At 45.1% G+C, this 18792-nt stretch overlaps 1 protein-coding gene across 1 annotated transcript in view; it reads right to left on the minus strand.

Moving 5' to 3' along the window:
- The window catches only part of sbm (L-type amino acid transporter sobremesa), a 144264-nt gene that overhangs the window by 40145 nt on the left and 85327 nt on the right, over positions 1–18792 (minus strand). The window contains exon 2 of the mRNA XM_050195080.3: positions 2860–3027. Within this exon, the coding sequence (XP_050051037.2) occupies positions 2860–3027 (168 nt within the window). The remainder of the gene's footprint in view (positions 1–2859; positions 3028–18792) is intronic.

Below are 18792 nucleotides of genomic sequence, written 5' to 3' on the forward strand. Positions count from 1 at the left end.
TATCAGCCGTGTCGCATGTCCCGTCGTGCCTCACGATTTGCCCTCGTGATTTTGCACCACTATACTTCCAACGGGACCTCGAGACTAAGGACAGCATACTACACCGTCAACACCAAGCAGCCAGGTGTTGACCAAAGACTGCCGTGCCGTATTTTCACGCAGTGTTTACCGGTGGCCGAACATAGGAAATCTCAGCCTCGAGGGAAGGTTTCGACGAGGGCCAGGCAAGTAGAGGAGGCACAAGGTATACGCGCCACGGCGTCCCACACGACGTCTTACATGGGTCAGGAATGTGGTTGCTCCTTCAGCTGTCGGAACTTAATTGTTTGGACCTGACAGAGCCTGCTCAGAACTTGTTGGATATGCTGCAGCGTACGCCGAGTCATACCTATCGATCGCACTCGGAATCAGATAGCTTATGTTTTCCGGTTTAGGCGTTCAGGCCGTTTCGGGCAGACGGGCCCCGAAGGAGTCGACAAGAATACCGAAATGAGTTGAAGTGCACATCTCCTCTGTCCTAGGATGCGCACAGTGAATCTCCTTCAGCTGCGAGATATTGCACCGTCGGATGCCCATGCAAAAATGTATTTAAGCACGGCTGAGCTCGCGCAGATATACAAGCTATAGTGGCCCTTTGTGGTAGTCTCCAACGTTCACGTTCTCTTACAACGAGATTGTGGCCATATAAAGTCAACAGACAATGAAGTCAAGGAAAGCATAAGGGAAATTAGCTGTGATTGAAATTGAAATGTTGACAATTAAAATGGTAGGCGACCCTAATCTTTGATTTAGCCGTCTCTTAGTGGCACTCGAACCTCGGCGTCGGTGTTCTTTACGTTAAACGAGCGAACGTCTTTCCCCTGGCACGATCGATATGCGGGCGAGGAGCGAGGAAAGGCGAGGAGAAAGCGCAGTGCACGCCACCTGGCGGGGCGTAGCCCCCTAGCGAGCGGCGCATGAAGCGCACCTTACGTGCCTTCTCCGGGGATGACGTCAGAGCATGTAACGAGCGCGCGCGCTCAGCTGTTGCGACCAAGCGAGCGAGCGAGTAGGTGAGCGCCGAGAGAGAAGAAGCGAGAGAGGAGGGAGTGACGTCACACCCTTCTCTGCTAGGCCGATGTTCAGTCTATGCCAGGCAACTGATTTCCATTAATTAGCCGGTTAAATATCATGCCACCTTCTTCTGCGTGACATCATTAGTGACGTCAGTGCTTCCGCTTTCTACTTCCGGGTTTCCAGAAATTTCGCCAAAGTTGTGCTCACGTGGCGGGTCTATAGAGTCTCCGATTCTGTGCTTTGGTGTGCGGTAATCAGTGATTTCTAATTAATTCTCACGATTCCAGACACTTCAGTAACTCAACTTGCAGCTAAACTTATTCTCTGATATGATATTATAATGAAATTCATAAATTTTGTACAGTATCATTTTTCACAAATTTATTTTTCTGAGTTATTTTGAATTTTGTCCCCAGTTCTCTCAGGAGGTGAATCGGAAGTGCTGCGCAAGAAACAAGAGTGTCACTCGATGCTGGTGCGGCTAATAAAAAAAAATGGAAATGAAAGTGGACGGAAAGATAGCCGGCTCCACTCAGGATTAGATCGTAGTGCTATATCTAGTAAACATTTATATATATATATATATATATATATATATATATATATATATATATATATATATATATATATATATATATATATATATAGGGTGTTTCAGCGAATACTTTCAAAAATCTTTAAAAGTTGCCTGTGGCAGATATCACAAGTCTAGTTCATGAGCTGGTCTACTCAAAGCGGCGGACAAAACTTGCACGAAAAATTGAGATGAAAAATCAACTAATCAATAAAAATTCCTTCATTAAGTTTCTAAGTAATTGCATTATGGCCCATATTGCTATTTGCAAGTTGTAGCCGAAGAGTTCGTAAGGTGGATCCACTTGGAACGAACTTTCAAGATGACACCAGTTTCGAGATATGAATTCCCGAACTTTGCGGAGAAATTCATTGGCGTTCCAGTTACTTGTGTGCCTCAGTGCATGAAACGCCGTTTTGTTAACAAATTAACTGGAACGCCAATGCATTTCTCCGCAGAGTTAGGGAATTTATATCTCGAAACTGGTGTCGTCCTGAGAATTCGTTCGAAGTGCATCCGCCGTGCGAAGTCAACTGCTAGAATTTGTAAATTGCAATATTGGTCATAAGATAACTAGCTAAAAAGTTAATTAGTGAATTGTTGTCAATTAGACGATATTGCAGTGAATTTTTTCTTTTTTTTTTTGCAAGTAGTGTCCGCCGCTTCGAGTAGACCGGTTCATAAACTAGAATTGAGCTATCTGCCACAGGCAACCTTTAAATAATTTTGAAAGTGTTCGCTGAAACACCCTGTATATACACGAGAAATCACATCTTGTCCATTTACTGGGACATAGCGTGCAGCGAGTGGAATCGTTCCGAAAGATACCGGCAAGTTACTTTGGTATATATTTACCCAATAATAACTTCGCCATTCAAAAAAAAAAAAAAAAAAATACGAGCATACATGGGCGTCAATTTTCTCCAACGAATACAATTCACGCAAGGAGCCACACTCACGGGGAACAATTAGATCCATCATCTATCTCTAGCCGGGTTTTTCGCGAGAGAGGCGAGGAGGGAATTAACGGCAATCGAGCGGCGTTGCTTCTTATTCCTCTTCTTCTCCGACGCGGCATACTTATTAAACACAAGAAAAGGGCAAAGACAGGAGAAGTCGTCGGCAATTTCAGTTAACGTTGCACTGCACCGATTGGCCCTTTTCGCGGCCGGAGCAGCAGCAGCCGACGAGAGCGAAAAAAAGATAAAAGAGAAACCGAGCGCGCGCACCGATCATTGTTCCCACGATGAGTGCGACGCCGCTGAGGAGGCCCACGCGGCGCTTGAGCTGCACGGCCCCCTCGGGCGCCGCCGCTGCCGCGTCGTCCTCCGGTCGCGCGCCATTGGGCGCCACGTGTCCGTTGGCCTGATCCAGGGGCGCCGTGGTTGGCTTGTACACTGCACAGCACCCAGAGAAGGTAGCACACATGTCAAACCTCCTTCCTGTCCGAAGGTTACGAGAGCAACGTGGATATATATCAACAAACGAAGAGAACGAGGAGCCATCGGAGGCTCCACGAAAAATTAAGCGCGAAACAGGACAACACAGGAATGGGACGGGACCAAACGCGATCGTCCTAGCTGCCTCATTTTTTCCCCCTGGCCTTTGCTCCACAGCACGTGAACTTACATTGGACTCGTACAACTCAATCACGGTTCCCGAATAGTCATCTATAGTCTCTTACTCGCTTGAATTATCATGTTGTATATATGTCAACGGTATAGCATACACGGAGAGGCAAGTTTTGTGCACTACGCTAGAGATGCTCAGAAGACGGCTACTGTAAAGAAGAAAAAATAAGAAAGAAAGAAAAGGCGATATTGAGACAATGATCACAACGGACGTTTGAGCTCTATTAAGGCAGTGCTAGTTCGCTTCCTCCGGTCTGCGGACCTGCGAGATAGGCTGCAAAACTGATGCCTGTCCCTCAGAATTTGGCGCCGACTTTCGCCTGCCTTCTCGTTTTTCTTTTTCTTTTTATATGGTTAACCACCCTGCCGTTCCCCTTCTTTATCTCTGTCTGCTTGTGCTAAACTTTATTATAAAGGTGCACCAACTCGTCTTGCAATATATTTTTTACGAGCAATATTTTAGACGCATTGTTTATTGCAGTGTCGTGCAAGAACCCTCGTTGCGTTCTGCCAGTAAAAATAAAATTAAAATAACAAAGAAAGAGGGGGGGGGGTTAGATTGCAGCTTCAGAAATATGCGCTTTCTGTTCGGAAAAGCGCGTCACGCTTCTATTGTGCTCATAATTCGTTTCTGCGTGCGTGCATGCGTGCGTGTGCGTGTGTGCGTGCGTGCGCGCGCACGTCATGGGAAATATTTGCACACTTGTGATTAGCGAGAGGTAAAAAGTGTGGCAAGTGGGAGATCTTCCATTGAAGGATCTATAGCGTCCTGCCATTGTCTTCCGTACACGCCACGTCTGGCTATAGCTGTTGCAAAGGGCGAAAACGGAAGTCTCCCGGGCCCTTTGTTTGTAAACAGCCGAAACGATTTATGCTCCAAACTGGGCTCTCACACGGCGCACGCGAACAAGTTTCGAAAAAGAAAGCGAGATTGGCGGTGCCGTAACGCAAGTAGAAATAAGAACGGACTCGAGCAGTTGACGTCGAAACGAAGCGTCGCGCCTCGCACTATATATATATATATATATATATAGCAGCCGCCCGCGGGCACTCCCGATCGCGAACGCACCGAAGACCTCCCCGCTCGCGGCCGAGACGAACGCGCGGTCGATCCCGCGTATAGCACATTGTAGCGCATTCACCGAGAAGCCGCGGACCGCTAAGGAGGCGCGCTTGTTCGCCTCCCCCCCCACTCCCCCCATCAGAGAATCGATCGATCGATACTTCGATCCGCGCGGCCGACAACAAAGATGATCGGACGAGAAGCGGACGACGCGAGGCACACACGCGCTGCGCGCACACGGGTCGGAGAGCATGTACTGCGCGCGCGAGGCGAAGCTTAATTACGGTTAATGAAAGCCAACAGCCGCGGGGATCCTCTTGTGCACGCTCAGCTGACGGTGGGACAGGAAGACGCGGCTTTCTCGTTTTTTTTTTCCGTTTTTTTCCCCTTTTCTCTCTGAGTGTTCGTGCGCGTGCGTATTATGGGTTCGGCAGTGGGATAACAACGCGCCGGTCGCTTGTATCCGTTCTTTTCGTTGCGACATATCGCAATTCGATCGTGACAACTTGACGTTATCGGAAACGTGAGCCGAATCTACTTGGTACAAAAAGACCTGTCGCTGAGCTATTTGCTTCATATGTACACAATGGACAGCGCCAACTCGGACAAATGCAGCATAAAATCGGGACTTTATCTTGACGACGTTTCCGGGTGACTTTCTCCTGTTCTTTGCTGTGGAATGAGCTATTTCAGCAAGAGCAGCTACTACCCATGCTTGTCACAGGCCATATGTGCTGAATTACGCACTATTTGTATAGATTTGCAATTTTATGTCGTGTTCTTATGCTGGTGGAATGTAAGTAGTGCGCTTCATTTTATTATTTCTATTTTTGTTTTATACTGTTTTCTCGTTAAGCGTATATCTTGTTTCCAGCTATCATTTTTGGGATAGCGACCTTTTCAAAAAGTACAGCCAGAGTTCCCATACCGTTGCGGTTAATAAACAAACTAAACTTCCTAAGGCGTCGTTTACGGCGCCACACGCAAAACTTCTCGCATAGACATTGCTCGTATAAGAACAAAGCTACCCGCCGTGGTTGCTTAGTGGCTATAGTGTTAGGCTGCTGAGCACGATGTCGCGGGATCGAATCCCGGCCACGGCGGCCGCATTTCGATGGGGGCGAAATGCGAATACACCCGTGTACTTATATTTAGGTGCACGTTAAAGAACCCTAGGTGGTCAAAATTTCCGGAGTCCTCCACTACGGCGTGCCTCATAATCAGAAAGTGGTTTTGGCACGTAAAACCCCATAATTTAAGAACAAAGCTGGAGTAAGCATCAGACACTGGGGATCCCCACCAAACGTACTTAATAAATGTAGTCGAGTCAGTTCAGAATCTTGCTGCAAGGTTCATCCACTCCTCATATTCGCATAATATACGCGTTACGATACTAAAAGCTCATTCAGAGCTCCCACCTCCTTCTCATCGGTGCTGCATTACTGGACTGTTCCACAGGCTCTACTATTCACCACTTAACCTCGCGTCTCAGCTCCGTCACGCATGTCTAATCGCATTGGCCCATCCCTTCCAAGTGGCCCGTCCACGTCTCTATTCGTCATATTCAGCATAATTTTTCTACGGAGCAGCCACTGGCCTTACCGCGAACATTGCTCTTATCAACTACCCAAGATAAATTTTTGGTGCTATAATTAATCACCTAGATGCTAGAACATTTGCTTTATTCCTGCGTATTCATGTATAGCCCGTTTACAACCTTTCACTTACGTACGACTACATTATGCCAGTATCGCTTGTATATAGTTTATTAACATATCTGTATGACATATGTAATACTTCATGTAATGCCCCTTTTATAAGGGGTCTTTAAACTAATAAAATGATACAAAAAAGGCGCTTCAACCAAAGTTGACGCGAAAGAAGAGAACGTCAGCGTACAAGGTATGTATTGAAATTGGAGCCATTAAAGATGGTGCAATATGTTGCATGATATTTTTGCAGTATCTGCATTACTTTCTTCGTTGCATTATCAGACCTTACATTTTTTTTATTCTGGAACCTCTATTTCTTTTATTCGTGTCAAGTTTCTTTCATTCTCTCTCTCTCTCTCCCGCTCTCCCTCTCTCTCTCATTTTACCAAGAGGCCAGGTGGGCCGATCCTGGAAATAGTGCTGTCTATTGTGCAATGTGGTTATTTCTTATTATATTGGTGCTAATTACGCCCGCGATGTTACTGTTACCCATTCTGCGACTAATTCTCGCCTTGACACCTGCATTTTCACACTTTTTGCGACTCGCCACAACGCTCCGGAGGCAACGAAAAGGCCGTGTTTTGACCAAAAGGCCAGATAGATACCCAGATGCCAGGTACACGAAACCCGTGTGAAGTCGCCACCAAAGAAGACCGTTTCTTTAAAAAAAAGAAATACAGAGGGAGAGAAAGGGGAATAATAATAAATAAATAATAACTACGTTTATTTGTAGATCGAGTATTTAGGTAATATTTGCTAGGCTGCAGTGCAAAAATAAAGCATCGTTGCGAGTGTAATACCCCTATCAAGCGGGCACGTTGAGTGTACTTACGGAGATTGCACTCGGCTTCAAGTGCACTTCCCCAAATCTAAACGTCGCAAGCGGCGTGCACTCGCAGAAGAGTGCTCTCCGGTCGGAGTGCGTTCACGAAACGCACTTTGCTGGTCGAGTGCGTAGCCTCGCCGCCAGCGGTTTCGACAGTACAAGATGTAATGCATAGAAAAAGGACACAGAAGTTCGTTCTAGCTGTTGAACAGCTTTGAACAAAATAATCAGAACGGAACTCGCTGATGTTCTGTTCTAGCAGGATCAAATGTCGCCTGGTCACACGCCACCATCTTGTTCTGGATTGGCTAGGCGTTCGTCTTGGCCGGCCTTGACTTGCAACACTCTTATAATAAAAATATTTACTTTTTTTGTTGAGTAAATATAGATTACGATTGTGTTTTTATTTATAATACAACTAAAGCAATCGCTTTTTAGAAGAAGAAACATTATTGAAGAATAGTCCGGCAGTTCTTGCCGTGGTGGCCTCAGGTGGCGGCTCGAAGTCCTTGGACTCGGGCGGCATCTTCAGAAGTTTCTTTTTTTTATTTTAATCTACATATTCAAAAAAATATGGTTTTAGTCTGTCGCCTTTTTCTTTAGTGCGAGTGCGCTATGTTTTCTCGTTTAGCACCGCGTAGCCTAAAGTGTCACTCAAGGTCCCGAAGTGCACTCCGTGTAAGCGCACTTAACTTGCCCGCTTGACAGGGGTATAACTCATTCCTTGATTTTTTTTCTTCTTCTTTCTGCGCGAGTTTCGCTACCGCGCCCGATCGAGACAAGAAGCCGACAGTCAGCTATCACGCGGACCACGGGAGGCCGGCGAGGCTCTTGCTGCGACACGACGCGCCGTAATGCGATCGGCGGACGATATCATTATTCGCCACACACGGTTGCGGTCGGCTTTGGTTGTTATCGCTGCTTAGCGGAGACATGGCTCGGTGTATAGTCAGTTTCCCCTGGCGAGCGGCCAATAACTTTCGGTCAATGCGCCCTGCAGCTGGGCCGCGTGTCCGTGCTGGGGAGAGGGGAGAAACTCGTTTCGGTAAGGGCAGCTGCGGGAACCAACCTGTTCGCAGCTGGCCGGTGCGCTGCTCCTTTGCTAAGTGTTCGGCATTGTTCAGATGAAGTAGGCTTTAACGTTGCAAAGCAGGATGAAACAATTATGCAGACCCCACGCACTGTGCGAATCGGTGTAAGTGAAGCTTTCTGTGCTGGTTGCTTTGAGTGACGATAATTAGCGGTTATGTTCACGGAGAAAGCCGAATTTCGTCAACGTCTAGTCTAACACAAGTTGATTTGAGTTGAGTTGAGTTGAGTGGTTGTAGGCTACTGGTGAGATTAGCCTTGCAGTAGCTGCCGGCGATTGCTCCACCGTAGCGACACTTAAAATACATAAATCATATAAATCAGACACAGACCTCACAACTACACATAGTCACTCCTAAGGTCACCATGTGGAGGCCAAATCCGTGTCCTGCAGGTAATTTAAAAGAAGGCGAGAAACCTCCTTCCTATCGAACTGGTTCCTGCGCGGGAAAACAATGTCCTGAAGAGAACTGTGAGGAATTCCTGTCTTCTTGAGGGACCCGAATAACACCCTCCTTTCCGCGTTATACAGAGTACAGCACATAAGGTAATGTTCTATGTCACCGCACACACCACACGTTGAACATAATGGAGACAACGCCAGGCCAGTCTTATACATCCACGCAGGGGTACGAGCAGAGCCCGTGCGAATGCGGAGCAGTAAACACAAGAGTGGTGAGTTGATGTTAAACGTTACCTTGCGTGCACCACTGCTGTTTGTCTGCGTAGTACACAGAACACACAGGGAACGGTGTTTGCTTGAGGTGTTGTTGTGCGCCATATTTCATAACCTCTGAGAGGGTTGAGCATCATTACCTCACGTGGCACATCGTATCGTGGCAGAAGTATTAAACTTGAATTGGATTATAGGGCTGTACGTGCTAAAACCACAATCGGATTATGAGGCACGTCGTAGTGACGGACTCCGGATTAATTTTGACCCCGTGATGTTCTTTAATGTGTCCCAAAATCTAAGTGCGCGTGCGTTTTCTATTTCGCCCGCGTCTAAATGCGGCTACCGCGGTCGGGATCAAATCCGCGACTACGAGCAATGCCATAGCCGCAAAGCTAACGCGGAAGACACATAAGTGTTGATTTGACGGTCGACCGCTTCCATATATATATATGGTGCGCTTTAATTAATGCGGCTCCGCTTCTGCACGCCCTGCGTAATTTGTCAGCTTGACATATTTGCATGGTGTTTAATTTTTCAGAAATCAGATTTTTACGGGGTTGTTGTGCACAGTTGCAAAGTGGTGTGCGCGCGCGTACGGTCAAGCGCCATAATGAAAGCAACGAATTTGGTCCGCTCTTGCTGTGGCCACCGTCGCGTATTCGCGTCCTCTGCAGTTGTTTTGCCGTCGCACTTTTCACAAAAGCGAGGAACACGCAAGCGCACCTTTCTTAACCTTTTTCTTTTTGTTGCGAGTATGAACGCCGGCCTTCCGAAATAACAATCGCCTTAACGACCTGTGAGTAAGTGTTTCGTTGTAGAAGAGAAGGGGAAGGGGGCTGTCTCAACGAATGCAAGAATGTATACGACCATAAAAGCTGTCTTCTCCAAAATGACAATGGACGAACGGTTTTGTATGCAGGAAGGTAGCGACGAAGAATTGACCAAGTGACGAAGAAAGCATCACCGAACCACGGTACACACAAAAGCGTCAAAGCGCGACTTTTGTGCTTCGAGAACTTTGTCAACAGCCGAAAACTCCTTAAAAGCTGCTCATTTTTTACTTCCCGTTCAACGACTGCTGCTCCTCCTCCGCACGCCGCAAGTGCGAAGAAAGACTTGTCTTTTAACGCGCATTGGCCAAACCCTTTGCACGACTCAACATCCGTGCACGCGAGCGCCTTTGCTGAAGTGCTGCGTCGCTGTGTGCAAAAGCCTCCTTCAACGCATGAATAGCGTTTCATAGCGCCAGAAGCAGTGTCGCGGGCGTTAGAAAATGGCAACAGCGGACATATATATAGGCGAACTTTCAAATACAGCGAATAATTGAAAGCGTTAAGCAGGAGACACTTGGTATAACGTGGCATCAGTTGCAATCGCGCTCGACGGGTCTGAGAAATGGCTACTTCGGCTCTTTTAACCTGTTCGAATCTAAAGTGGAACTTGTTGAAAAAAAAAATGTTGCGGATTGTCCATACGACAGGCCGTACGTCGGCAATAACGTGGGATCGTATAATCTATATCTTCTGCATTCCTAAGAGACGCTTCATCATCATCATCAGCCCATTTTATGTCCACTGCAGGACGAAGGCATCTCCCTGCGATCTCCAATTACCCCTGTCCTACGCCAACTGATTACAGATAGCGCCTGCGAATTTCTTAATTTCATCACCCCACCTAGTCCTCTGCCGTCCTCGACTGCGCTTCCCTTCTCTTGGCACCCATTCTGTAATCCTAATGGTGCAACGGTTATGTAACCTACGCATTACGTGACCTTCCCAGCTCCATTTCCTTTCTCTTAATGTCAATTAGAATATCGGCTATACCCGTTTGCTCTCTGATCCACACCGCTATCTTTCTGTCTCTTAACGTTATGCCTAGCAATATTCGTTCCATCACTCTTTGCGCCGTCCTTAACTTGTTCTCAAGCTTCTTTGTCAGTATCCAAATCTCTGCCCCATATGTCAGCACCGGTAAAATGCACTGACTGTGCACCTTCCCTTTCAATGATAATGGTAAGCTTCTAGTCAGGAGCTGACAATGTCTGCCCTATGCGCACCAACCAATTTTTATTCTTCTGTAAATTTCCTTCTCATGATCAGGGTCCCCTGTGAGTAATCGACCTAGGTAAACGCGCGCCTTCACAGACTGTAAAGGCTGATTGGCGATCCTGAACTCTTGTTCCCTTGCCAAGCTATTGAGCGTTAGTTTTGTCTTCTGCATATTAATCTTCAACCACACTCTTACGCTTTCTCTGTTAAGGTCCTCAATCGTTTGTTGTAAGTCGTCCGCAGTATTGCTGAACAGGACAATGTCATCTGCAAACCGAAGGTTGCTGAGATATTCGCCGTTGATCCTTAACCCTAAGCCGTCCCAATTTAATAGCTTGAATGCTTGTTCCAAGCACGCAGTGAATAGACTTGGAGAGATTGCGTTTCCTTGGCTGACCCCTTCCTACTTTTCTTGTGGAGAATAAAGCTAGCTGTGGAATCCTTGTGGATATTTTCCAAGATATTTACATAAGCCTCCTCTACTCCTTGATTACGTGGTGTCTGTCTGGGTAAGGATCAACGGCGAATATCTCAGGATCCTTCGGTTTGCCGATGACATTGTCCTGTTCAGCAACACTGCGGACGACTTACAACAAATGATTGAGGACTTTAACAGAGAGAGTGTAAGAGTGGGGTTGAAGGTTATTACGCAGAAAACAAAGATAATGATCAATAGCATGGCAAGGAAACAGGAGTTCAGGATCGCCAATCAGCCTTTACAGTCTGTGAAGGCGCGCGTTTACCTAGGTCGATTACTCACAGGGGACCCTGATCATGAGAAGGAAATTTACAGAATAAAAATGGGTTGGAGCGCATTCCGAAGACATTGTCAGATCCTGACTGGAAGCTTACCATTATCATTAAAAAGACATGTGTACAATCAATCCATTCTACCAGTGGTGACATATATGGGCAGAAACTTGGAGACTGACAAACCTCAAAAACAAGTTAAAGACCGCGCAAAAAGCAATGGAACGAAGAATGTTAGGCTTAACGTTAAGAGACAGGAAGAGAGCGGTGTGGATCAGAGAGCAAACAGGGACAGCCCATATTCTAATTGAGAATAAGAGAAAGAAATGGAGCCGGGCAGGTCATGTAATGCGTAGGTTAGATAGTCGATGGACGATTAGGGTTACAGAATGGGTGCCAAGAGAAGGGAAGCGCAGTCGAGGACGGCAGAAGACTAGGTGGGGTGATGAAATTAAGAAATTCGCAGACGCTAGCTGTAATCGGTTGGCGCAGGACAGGGGTAATTGGAGATCGCAGGGAGGTGCCTTCGTCCTGCTGTGGACATAAAATGATGATGATTGGTTTTTCAGTGGTGCTCTTCGCCTATTTGCTATTTTTCCTTCCTAAAAGGTAGCAATGTGTTGCTCATTTGTTAAGTCACACCTTTATCATCTGATTTTATTTCTTGGACTGCATAGCAAGGATGCGCACGTTTTTTGCGGTATACGCTAAAAAAAGAAGAAAGGCAATCGTGCCTTGTAGCATGGACATGCTCAGTAATTCTGGAGGTTGCCCCTTCACAATTCTGTGGAACCTCAAGGCAATGCACATGCGTAACTGAATGGGTAAAATTTTAGAACATATTATTTCAATATATAGGACGAGTATTAAGTTTGAAGCGCTGCGCCAAGTGGATAGTCCCTTCTAACAACATATGCATTTATGGCACTTAGTGTGTTAAAGGAGCGTTTTTGTGAGGTATGGGCGGCTATGTCACAAGAAAGGAGCAAATGGTTTTGTACCCTATGGGTAGAGGGCACATTTACTTGAAGAAGCGCCAAATTTAAACCGTAAAGCAATTATCTACAGCTGGAGTTTGAACAGTAAATGCAGAGCGAAGGTAATTCAGTCCGCACGCGCATGTTTTTGTGAGGCACCATGGAAGGAGAGGGAGTGTATATGGATGTGCACGCCTTGAGCGTGCGTGCGTGTGTACTTGCATTTGTTGAAGAGCGCGTGTTTGTCTCCATATTTGAATCTGTGTGCGCATGAGTGCGTGTATGCGTGTGCGAGCATACGCGCATTGTATGTGCACACATTTCCGTGTGAGTGCGTGCGCACATTTTTGTGCATGCGTGGGCACTTGCGAATGTGTATGCGGGAAAACATGTGTCGTATCTCTCTCTCTCTCTCTCTCTCTCTCTCTCTCTGGGCTACATCGACACATGGAATGCTGGTTTGATAAATACCCGTAATTGGAAGGTGTTCAGCTCTTTAATTTTTGGTATGTCGGCGCCGCTGTGCAGTCTTGGGAACCCTTTCTACAACGAGCACTATGTTTCAGCTAATATTTAAAGCAACTGTGCATTATTATCTTCTTTTCTTAGGGGTGGGGATGGGGGAGTGAGCTTTCTTTAGCGTCTAACCACTGTTCCATGGTTATCCGTTGGCTCAATACGCGCCTGCATGTATTTCTGATATCCAGACTGTTGTGATGGGTTCAATAGCAAAAAAGCGTTATCTTAGATTACGCGGGTGAAGCGAATACTGGCATACATACTCGATCACATCAAAGCACCCGAGATTGCGCTGCAATGCACGAGCATTGCAATCTGATGAACCGACGCCTTGATCCGTAGATCAGATTCAGAGGAAGCACTACTTTGCGCGCAGCCATCGTTGTGCTTTAAGTGTTTTCTTTTTTTTTTTTCAGCGCAAGCTTGCCTTTATAATGAGTTATATTCGTGACTCACTCTTTTGGAAGTGTCCTGTTCTTCACATCACTTCAACGTGACAGTATAGACGGGCTACATCTTCATTGAGTGAATACTTGAAAATGGACTAGGACTTTTGTTGCGTGTGCGTTTACACATATAAGGCAACAATATATTTTTCATAATTTACTTTTTTCATTTAGGAGGCTGTGAGAGACAGCAACCTTATATTAACGGGAGGGTCTTAATAATACAGAAAATTTTAATGCTTATTAGTCGGCTTTCACCTCATGGCAGGGAAGGAAATTTCAATAAAGGTATCCCTATTATAATAAAAATCCTATCCGCTTGAAAACGTTTAATCTGAGTTCCCACTTTCCAAGCTGTTACCGACTTGAAGCTGGTTCGTATTGTGGGCCCTTGACATATATCCAACCGTAGAACAAAGGGTTATTCCGAATGTTTCATTTCGGAAAGGCGTGCATAACACGCCTTATACACGCTTATAGGCGTGTATACAAACACGTCTATAACACGCCTTCCCGAAATGAAACATTCGGAATAACCTTTTGTTCTACGGTTGGACGTGTGAGACGCACCTCATCTCCTTCACCCATGACTTATTTGACGCATTAGATAAGGGATTATTCATTGATTGCATAATCTTAGATTTCCGGAAAGCGTTTGATCTTGTTAACCGCCTACTATGTTTAAAGCTCAGGAAACTGAACATAAATGACCCTAATATTCTTCATGGATCGAGATTTTTTTTTTTTTTTTGCGTAACAAAACTCAATTTGTCACTGCTAATAGCGCTGATTCTTCGCCACGTTCTGCTACCTCAGGCGTGCCTCAAGGTTCGGTGCTGGGGCCGTTATTGTTCCTAATATATATTAATGATCTACGAAACTTTATTAACTGCACAATCAGACTTTTTGGAGCTGACTGCCTTATTTACCGAGTAATCTCTTCCGTTTAAGACCCATCCATACTACAATGAAACTTAGATAAAGTATCTAGTTGGTGTAACACTTGGCTGATGAAACTGAATTCTAACAAATGTAAATTTATGCGTGTTTCACACAGGTCTGCTAACGTGAATCCTAGTCTGTACCATTTTTCAGGCTCTATACTTGAACAAGTAACGACGTATAAATATTTAGGGGTTCATATAACTGCTAATCTTTCGTGGCAACTTCACATCGATCATATTGTTAACAATTGCTAACCGCATGCTTGGTTACGTGCGCCGTAACTTTTCTATGGCTCCATCTTCGGTAAAGCTACTACTTTACAAAACCCTAGTGCGATCTAAATTAGAGTACGCAAGCTTGGTATGGGATCCGGGCCTCGAAACCCTTACTAATCAATTAGAATCGGTACAGAAACGCAGCGCCCGTTCTATATTGTCTAACTTCACTCGCACTGCTAGCGTAACTACAATGAAATGTACTTTGAATCTTCCTAGTCTTTCCCTTCGTGGAATACTGTCCCGATTGCTACTTTTTAAAAAGATTTATGACCATAATCACCAACTAAAAAGTGATCTTCTTTCTGAGCCAGCATATCATATCACCGCGCACAGATCATCGCTATAAGGTACGCATTCTATACTGCCGGACGAACGCGTATTTCCACTCATTTGTACCGAAGACGGCCTGCGATTGGAACCACCTGCTCACCTCTGTTGCCGATATTTCTGACATTCGTTTGTTTAAAACCGCCACGCAAAACTATGCATTTGAATAATCTGCTCGTTACCTGTTGTGTTCTTGCGTTTCGCGGAAACTTTTGTTCTTTTGCTGTTTTTCATATTTTATTTTTGCTGTATTATGACTAAAACGCTTTTCTTTTTTCAACTCCCTTCTGTAACATCCCGCTGGGGCCTTGAAGGTATTGAAATAAATAATTAAATGAATAAATAAATAAATATGTCAACGTTTTTATAAAAATTGGCAGAAATCTCATATTTTCAGAAATCGAAACTATCTGCAACTCAGCAGTCAAACAGGATATCACAATTTCGTCAATTGCACCTTAAAGAACATCTAAGGCGGACAAAGTTAATATATTATGCATGGCTCTGAAGAATAGCACTAATTTGTGAGGAGAACATTTGCGAAGCCCTTATGAACAATCTAGCAAATTCACGTAAGATATAAATCGACATATGAAATTTGTCCGCTTTGGATGCTGTCATGGATGCAGTTTACAGAACTGCGATACCTATTCTAGGTGCAGAGCTGCGAATTTGTAAGTTTCGTGCTTCTGTTTTTTTTTTCAGGCTTTCCAAGCTTTGAAAATTCTTTTTAATACATCCACAACTAACTCGAACTTCCGCTTCCAAAATTCACTAGAATTTAACATCCTCTTTCATATACATCAAATTTCATTAAAATCTGCCAAGTGGTTATCTCAGAAAAGTGTTTCTGCGTTTTACATGTATTTGAATAGGCGACATCGGAGTTACGGCCGAGCTAAAGCTGCCGCGAAGTGCTTCCGACGATTATCCTAGCCCGTTGACTTCGCAGTGTATATATATATATATATATATATATATATATATATATATATACATATATATGAAAGGAACGTGGCTGCTATTTGGGAAGCCTCTGAAAAGCCAGGACTCAATCACCGCTGGGTTTGCCTCGTCGTGACCGAACGTCTTAGGATGGCAAGTAATTTCCAGCCGACGAGAAAGCCACTCTTCATCAAGAACACTGTAACGCCGGCAGGACAAGCTTTGTCACGAAGTGCAATGCGCAGGGATAGCTTTTAATTCTTTTATTTTTGTTTCGTTGACGTCATCACTACGTCACCGCGGGAAGCTTGAAAAGTTTAAGGTCACTACGCCACGTTGTGGCACTCCCGCGGCCTAAGCCCTGATGTCCAGAAAAGCTCGATACGAGGAATTGCGTAGATCACGTTTTCAGCGCACTGTACAGGTTATCGCGATGATTTTTAGTACACATAGATTCCCTATCTCAATAATTAACCGCTATGCACATTTTTGCTAGCTTGTCTGGGGCGGTAAAAACCAGCTTTACTCCCGCTCTTTCCGCCACTTTCTTCAGGTTATGCGGAACGGAATGTATGTAAGGAATGGAGGACGCATTCTTTGTACCTTGTTGTGCTCCCGCACCGTTGGCGTTAGCGTCTTGCTTCTTCACCTTAAGCATATCTTAAGCATGTACTACGTGTGTTTAGATTTGTTGATGACTTGTTAGTGGTCTTAGAATGTGACGAGAAAGACTTGCGAAAGCAGTCTTCCGAAACAATTTCAGGTTTTCGTCAGTGCTTAGCACTTTTAACAATGACTCACGAGCTTTTTGTTGACTGCGATTTACGTATTCTTGATCTAACGCTACATTTATCATCCAAACAGGTCTGCTGGGAATTCCAGCCTAGAGAAAAAAACAAAACAAAACAGGTTTTGATGTTTCGTTCTTCGCATTCTAAGCTCGCAAAGCGCAGTGTCGTTCGTTCATCCTTTGACATTGCCTTAAAGAAATCATGCGTTCATCGGCTGCGAAAGTTTCGACAAGCAGGTTCATCGACTAATTGAAGCGCGATACCCGCGAGGGCGATGCTCTCTGCAGCTGCAGAAAGTATGCCTAAGCTGCAGACGCAATGCACTAACGCCAACTGTGCGGGAGCACAAGACGGTACAAAGAATGCGCCCTCCATTCCTTACATACATTCCGTTTCGTCTAACCTGAAGAAAGTGGCGCACAGGGCGGGAGCAAAGGCGGTTTTCACCGCGCCCGACAAGCTAGCAGAAGTGTGCATAGCGGTTAATAAAGGAGATAGGGAGCCTGTGTGTACTGAGAATCACCGCGATAAACCTGTACAGTGCGCTGAAAACGTGGTCTACGATATTCCTTTGCGTGGCGGCGCGTCATGCATAGGTCAAACGAGAAGACGCCTAAATCACAGATTGAAGGACCATAAGTACAACACAACAAAAATAACATCAGGGCATTTAGGTATTCATTGTAGTGACGGCGGCTGCGCACCAATTATTGGAAAAAACTAGCATCGCGTCCAAATCAACAGATAGGCTAACGAGGGAGATCGGTGAAGCCCTAGAGATAAAAAAACTGGGTGATTCTTAATTACGCCAGCAAGCCGTCCGTCACGCTCTGAGAGAAAGACGTCAGATTCCTTAGAGGAACCGTTTTTCACACATAGTAGGCTTGACCATCTGATGTTCTCTCACGTCTCTTATATTTTCCTTTTTCTGTTTATTCATGTTCAGCCAGTACTTATTCTGCGCATCCAACGAATAAACCTCCAGTTATTAGTGCGCCCTGCGCTGTTTTACGACGCATATCACCACCGTTTTGCATCGTCACATGGGCGCTTGTGAAACGTCAAGCAAATAAGTACTCGGTATCTTGAGGTATGATGATGCTTTTCTGCCACATTGCAGCACACATATCGCAGAACCTAGCAACAGGAGCTTAAATTTCTATCTTTCAAGCTGGCCTTCGAAAATTTTGCCCCGCGCTATCCCAAACCATCAAACTTCCAGAAAACAAGAGCAAAAATTAAGTTTTGTTGATCTAGGGCTGAATTTAACGCGCAGAACCAAATCCATATTGCACGTAATACGAAGATTCGAGATGAAAACACAAGCACGACGCAGACTTCGTGTATAGGCTTTCATGTGCGTTATGAACATACGCCGGGCAGGTTGGCAGGCGCCCTAATAAGAGAACATCACAACAATGTGCATAATACCGTTCGAGGTAGAATTCACTGTCGTGACTGTGGCTGCATCCCCCTATTTGACAGCCGCTAAGTGCTGACCAAAGCATACACCTCTGGCTAACAAGAAATGGTCGAGGTCGATAACGTTAGGAAGCTGAGTTTCTGCGTTAGTGCTGCTTGAATAGTGCTATATCATAACTGCATAACTTTCAGAATTTTCTTTTTTTTTTGTGCGCGCCCTTGTTAACTATACAAGCAAGTGTATACTTTCGTCAGCGACTTGCCCTCTGCAATGAGTTGGCATGGTACTTTTGATTGGTTTTTCTTATTTCATTGCTGTTTTATATATGCCTGTACACATGCGACTTGTGTTTCATCAGTAAACATCGTTGCAAGTCAGCAAGTTCGCCGACACTTTTTTCACGAGCATAAGAAATTGCATAATTCATAAATATGGTAAAAACTCCTGACACAAAATGCACTCCGGGCCTCAAGCAGGAGGAAAGTTACGATAAAAACGGTGTAAAAATATCTGCAGGCTTCGCAGTTAATGAAATCTAAAGGAGAGAGAGAGAGAAAAAAGGTTCATAGAAAGGCAGGGAGGTTAACCAGAGGTATTTCCGGTTGGCTACCCTGCACGGGGGGAAGGGTTAAGGGGAATAAAAATCGAAAGAGAGTGGAAGGGGGACATAGACCTAGAGAAGGAGAAAGAGAGACGAGCACAAACAAACCACGTAG

This window comes from Dermacentor andersoni, chromosome 1 (genome assembly GCF_023375885.2).
Source record: "Dermacentor andersoni chromosome 1, qqDerAnde1_hic_scaffold, whole genome shotgun sequence".
Taxonomy (NCBI): Eukaryota; Metazoa; Arthropoda; class Arachnida; order Ixodida; family Ixodidae; genus Dermacentor; species Dermacentor andersoni.